Below are 6000 nucleotides of genomic sequence, written 5' to 3' on the forward strand. Positions count from 1 at the left end.
GGTTTAAATGGTCGCTTCTCCACCCTCGGCCAGGAAGGTGCCAGGAGGCCGCGCTGAGACCCGACGGCTCCCACGCTGGGGCTTCTGGGTGACGGGGATGATGTGTCTAGGGGCTTGGCGCATCAGGGAGGGTGGGAGAAGGGAGCAGGCCCGTCTGAAGGGAGGAGCCCGCCTCCCAGGGCAGCGGGCCCACCCACCTCCCCCCTCCCTCCCAGGCCTGGCCCCCCTCCCCACTGTCTAAGCTGCAAAGTGGATCAACCAAGCCCCCCTCCCCCACTGCGCAGCCGCAGGACCTGGAGGGAGCCAGCCTCTGGGAACACAGCAGAGTCGCTGTTGGAGGAGGAGTAACAGAGGCTGTGTTTCTCACGCTGGGCCCCCAGGCTGGCCCTGCCACACCCCTCCCCCCTCCAGGTGAGCGCGGCCTGAGGCCAGGTCCCTGATGGAGAGACTGAGGCAGAGCTGCATCCCCAGGGCTCTCGCGAGCAGGGGTCTCACCTGGGCGCCCCCGCTCCCAGGGGACACGGGGACCCCTGGGACACCTGTGGTCCCGGGGCTCCTCCCCTGGCGTCCAGTGAGTGGGGCAGGGAGGCCGCGCTCCTCCCACGGCGCCCGGGACGGCCCCCCAGAGCCTGAGCCGCCCCCGGTCACCCCGCCGAGGGGACCCGCTCTCACTGACGTGTCGGGCACCGCCCCAGGTGACAGCACCTCCTCCCCACAGGGACCCCCGTGAACCGCATCCCCATCATGGCCAAGCAGGTGCTCGACCTGTTCATGCTGTACGTGCTGGTGACGGAGAAGGGCGGCCTGGTGGAGGTCATCAACAAGAAGCTGTGGCGGGAGATCACCAAGGGCCTCAACCTGCCCACGTCCATCACCAGCGCCGCCTTCACGCTGCGCACCCAGTGAGCGCCCGCCCGCGGCGTCGGGCCGGGGGGACCCAGGGGCTGGGGGCGGCGGCCGGACCGCAGGGCGGAGGGTGCGACCTCCTGGCCCTGAGGCTGTGCAGGTTGAGAGCTGAAGGGATGGCAGGTGGTGGCAGTGGGGACGGGGGTGTGCCGGGGGGACAGGCCTCGAGACCGAGGGGACAGCGCAGGTGGAGACCGCGGCTTGGAGGCCGCCGGGCGCTTCCCAGGCGGGGCTGCGGCGGGGCCTGGCTCTAGGCAGACCCCGGAGGCATCCCCGGTGCTGTGCCCTTGCCCCCGCCCGCAGGTACATGAAGTACCTGTACCCCTACGAGTGTGAGAAGCGTGGCCTCAGCAACCCCAACGAGCTCCAGGCGGCCATCGACAGCAACCGCAGGGAGGGCCGGCGCCAGAGCTTCGGGGGCTCCCTCTTCGCCTATTCGCCGGGCGGGGCCCACGGCGTGCTGTCCTCGCCCAAGCTGCCCGTGTCCTCCCTGGGCCTGGCCGCCAGCACCAACGGCAGCTCCATCACCCCAGCCCCCAAGATCAAGAAAGGTGAGGGCTGCACGAGGCCCGGGGCCTGATCCTGACTCGGCTTCAGCCCGGCGGTGTGACCTGGGGCGGGGACCGCCTCTTCCCCTCTTGGAGTAACCAGGATGATAGACCCCAAAGTCACGGGCATTGAAGAGGGCGGCCTGCCTGCTGGGGCTGGGGCTGTGCCTGTGGCAGACATTAGTAATCAATTGCCATTTTCCCAACCCCAGGCCCACAGCAGGCAGGCATCACTAATCAATTCATTTCCCCTAAACCTGCTCCCTTGGCAGCCGTCAGGAATCAATCGTTTTTTCCCTCCAGTTCTATGCTAAGGCAGGCATGGCAAAGCAAACCCAATTTTCCCATCCTAGGCCCGCGGCAGACATTACTAATTAATTACTGTTTTATTGGAGCATTGGTCCAGTCTACTGCCTGTGGCTGAAGCTTTTTTTTTTTTTTCTCTTTTTTATTTACATATTTGTTTTTTGGCTACATGGCAATGTGGGATCTCAGTTCCCCGACCAGGGATCCGACCCGTGCTTCCTGCGTCCAAAGCGCAGAGTCTTAACTGCTGGATCGCCAGGGAAGCCCGTGGCTGGCGCTTTTAATCGCTTATCTCTAGTTCTTTGCACGTGACAGACATCCCTAGTTGATCACTGTATTCTTCTCCCTTTGAGCTTCAGAATCCTTCTGAACGCACTGTCCCACCAGACACCAAGGGTGTAGTGTGGGTCATCACACTCTTTAACCACCCCTGAAGCTATCGCTAGGTGCCCCTGGGCAGCTCACTGCCCCTTTCTGAGCCCGGCTTTCCTTACAGGTACAGTGGGGGAAATTACGCCTTCTTTGTGGGGTTGTTGGGGAGCCTTCAGTGTGTAAACTGTGCAGCGTGCAACAGGCCTGGGGTTGCAGATACCTGACAGTCCCCTTCCTAGTCCCTCTCCGTGGCAGACATCACCAGTCGACCACAGTCTCCTCTCCCAGCAAGCCTCTGAATCTGGAGAAGACGAGACAGCGGGTCACAGTGGGACCGGTGGATGGGAACCACAGGGACATTTGTTCCAACCACAGGAGAGGGGACTGGTTAGGAGCTGGTTCTGGAGTGGGGCTACATGGGTTCTGGTTTCAGCTCAGCCTCTCTCCAGCTCTGTGGGCTCAGGAAAGTTATCCATCCTCTCTGAGCTTTGGTTTCCTCAGCGGTAAAGTGGAGAAAAGGGAGACGAGGTAGACATGGGGTTGTTGAGACGGTTCACGTTAAGTGCTTGAGACAAGACATTGTCTGGAATACATGCTATTAGTGTCTCTATACTGATGCTGAAAACCACTGTGGTGCTGTTACTGTAACTAGCATCGTTACCATGACCCGTGTTAGCGTTATGGCGGTATCTGACGTCAGCCTGGTAGTAGGAAGGATCTTACAGCACTTGCATCTACTCCCAACCTGTCCGCTTCCCTGGAGAGGGACTAGTGGGCTCCCCGTCTGGGGCGGTATTCAAGGGGGCACATGTGTGCCTTAGGGGGGAGGCGGGGACCGGGCCCCCTCCGGCCACCAACCCCTCTTCTCTCCCGTCTAGAGGAGGACTCGGCCATCCCCATCACGGTCCCCGGCCGCCTGCCGGTGTCCCTGGCGGGTCACCCCGTGGTGGCGGCCCAGGCGGCGGCGGCGCAGGCGGCCGTGGCGGCGCAGGCGGCCGCGCTGGAGCAGCTACGGGAGAAGCTGGAGTCCGGGGAGCCTCCTGAGAAGAAGATGGCGCTGGTGGCGGAGGAGCAGCAGCGGCTGATGCAGCGCGCGCTGCAGCAGAACCTCCTGGCCATGACGGCCCAGCTGCCCATGAGCATCCGCATCCACAGCCAAGGTACCCCGGCGCCCGGGCCCCTGCGCTCCTGCCTGCGCGCCCGCGGCCGCGTGTGGAGAGCCCACAGACCAGTCACCCGGGAAGGCAGGCAAACCGGTAGACGAGCTGGGCAGCCGCGCCTCGTGTGCGCGTGGGAAAACCTGACCCAGCCCGTGTGGTGGGGGATCTGCAAGGTACCGGAGAGATACCGTGTCTCAGCCGTCAGAGTCTGATCACGTCCGACGCCGGGCAGGATGTGGGGCAGTGGGCCCCCTTGGTCCTGCCGGTGGGAGCCTAAATAGGGGACAACGTGGCGATCGCTTTCAAAACAGAGAATATGCTTGCCCTGCGACGGGGTGATTCTGCTGGGTGTCCAGAGCAGAACTAAGGCAGGTGCTCAAGGAAACACAGGTGTCCAAGGATGGCCACTGCAGTTATTTGCACAGTGTCACTGGTGTGTCCGTCCGTAGGGGAGTGAATGAATCTGGAATACTTTGTGGCCATGAAGAAGCATGGCATGGGGGAATTCCCTGGCGGTCCAGTGGTTAGGACTCGGAGCTCTCATTGCCGAGGACCCGGGTTCAGTCTCTGATTGGGGAACTAAGATCCCACAAAGCAAGCGGCAGGGCCAAAAAAACAAAAAAAAATGACAGGATTTGGGTGTGGGGACCCTGCGTAAGACTTGTAATCACGCCTACCCTTGAAACTAAGAACGCCGTCCATCAGCTATCCCGCAGTGAAAATTGTAAAAAAAGAAAAAAATACCCGCAGTCGTGAAAAAGCCAATGTGAGACAAACACGGTCTTATTCCGTAAGTATTTATTGAGTACCTGCTGTGTGCTCTGCGGACAGGTCCCGGTGACCGCCCCCCCGCCGTGGCGCAGGTGATCGTACAGGCGGGTTCTCCATGACAAAGCGTGTTTTTCCTTCTTGCCGCAGCCGCGGAGAGCCGCCAGGACTCCGCCGGGACCGCGAGCGGCGGCGCCAATGGTAGCAGCAGTATCAGCATGTCCGTGGAGATCAACGGCGTCGTGTACACAGGTAGCGCTGCCCAGCCCCCCGCCCCCCTGCCCGGGTCTCTCCCGGGGCCTGCTCGCCCCCCCCCCCCCCCCCCCCCCCCCCCGGCGTGTGGACCGCTTGAGCCCAGACCGGCCCGCTCGCCGGAGATGCCGCGTGTGCGATCCTTAGCGCTCAGCGTGCAGCGAGTGCGCATCGCGTGGGACACATCTCACTGCACGTGCTGGTTCCAAGTTCCTTCTAAACAGCGCGGTGGGGCCCGTGGCTCCTGTAGACCCCCGGGAGGCGAGGACGACACAGAACAGCTGGGTTGCTGTGAAGATGCCACGCGGGGGGGGGGGGGGGGGGGGGGGGGGCCGCTCGGGAGCCCGTTGCACCTGTCACGTGACCTTTTAAATCCTCCACGGCTTGTCTCTCCTGCTGTCCTCGCCCCAGGAGTGCTGTTCGCCCAGCCGCCAGCCCCCACGCCACCCTCAGCTGCAGGCAAAGGCGGAGGTGGTGGCAGCCGAGGAGGAGGAGGAGGAGGAGAAGGGACCAGCGCGACCAGCAGCGCAGGCAGCCAGGCGGGGCCGGCAGGGTTGTCTGCACCCCCCACATCTTCTACCTCAAATAACTCATTGCCTTAACCGCTTCACTCCCCACCCTGGGAGCCCGCCACCCTGGGCAGGGGGTCCAGGTGGGCCAAGCAGGGGCCGGGATGGCGGAAGATACGGGTGGGGAGGGGCGGTAGCCACAGAGGAGCGACAGCTGACGCCAAAAAAAAAAAGAAAAATATATATACGTATATATATATATAAAGAAAATTTAATAAAACGGGGGAAAACCAAGGAACACTTGAATTACTCAGGTTTCGGACATACAGAGAGATGAATTGTGAGGGCAGCAAAGGAAATTAGAAACGAGAGGCGGGTGTCCCCGAGGGCTTTCCTGCGGCCCTGGTGGACCGCCTTGGACTGGTGTCTGGTTTGGACAGGCCAATCCTGTTTACCTCATACATCCCTGCACTGTGGTTTTTCATTTTTATCTGGTTTTTTTTTTCCTTTTTTTTTTTTTTTCTCTGTCTTCATCACACACTCATGACACCCAGGTCCTTGTGTTGAATGAAACCCCTGAGCCAAGATCAGCTGAATTTTTTTCCTGTTGCTTTTGGGAACTTTTTTTTAAAAGAAATAGTGTAATTCAAACTCTATAAGGTTTTTAAGACGTTTCGGGGGTTTTGTTTTGTAAATATTCTATTTTATTCTTGGGGAAGGAATCAAACCTAGGAAAAGGATATATATATATCTATATATTTGTGTTCATTCAGGGAAACTGGACTTGAAAAAGCAAAAAAAAAAAAAAAGAATACCTTTTTTATTTTTCCCATGACTGATTTGGGTCCGGCTGTGCGTCTCCTGTGGTGCAGTGGGCAGCTGGTGGGCCCAGGACACTGGATCCCTGGGCTAGAGTCAGCAGAGCCGATGAACTCAGGTGCTGTGGGCCGGGCTGGTGGGCGGGGGCGTGGTGGGGCTCCTCGGGGAAGTGGGGCAGGAATGCTGAGTGGTAGGCATCACCGTACTTTTCCTGTTTCGTGGAGTGGGTCTGCGCGAAGTCTTAACTCAAAAGGAGAAAGTGCTGGGAGGGTGCTCACCTGTCAGCCCCAGGCTCCTGTCTCAGGGATGAATGTGGCCTGGGGACTCTCCTGCCCGAAAGGGCTGCTTTGCAGACGGTCC

General features: G+C 60.3%; 1 protein-coding gene across 1 annotated transcript in view; it reads left to right on the forward strand.

Annotated features, from left to right (window-relative positions):
* The window catches only part of ARID3A (AT-rich interaction domain 3A), a 31854-nt gene extending 26240 nt beyond the window's left edge, over positions 1-5614 (forward strand). Inside the window, exons 5-9 of the mRNA XM_057709267.1 lie at positions 719-902; positions 1210-1457; positions 3011-3292; positions 4211-4312; positions 4724-5614. Of these exons, the coding sequence (XP_057565250.1) occupies positions 719-902; positions 1210-1457; positions 3011-3292; positions 4211-4312; positions 4724-4914 (1007 nt within the window). The 3' untranslated portion in view covers positions 4915-5614. The remainder of the gene's footprint in view (positions 1-718; positions 903-1209; positions 1458-3010; positions 3293-4210; positions 4313-4723) is intronic.
* The last annotated feature ends 386 nt before the right edge of the window (positions 5615-6000 follow it).

This window comes from Hippopotamus amphibius, chromosome 15 (genome assembly GCF_030028045.1).
Source record: "Hippopotamus amphibius kiboko isolate mHipAmp2 chromosome 15, mHipAmp2.hap2, whole genome shotgun sequence".
Taxonomy (NCBI): Eukaryota; Metazoa; Chordata; class Mammalia; order Artiodactyla; family Hippopotamidae; genus Hippopotamus; species Hippopotamus amphibius.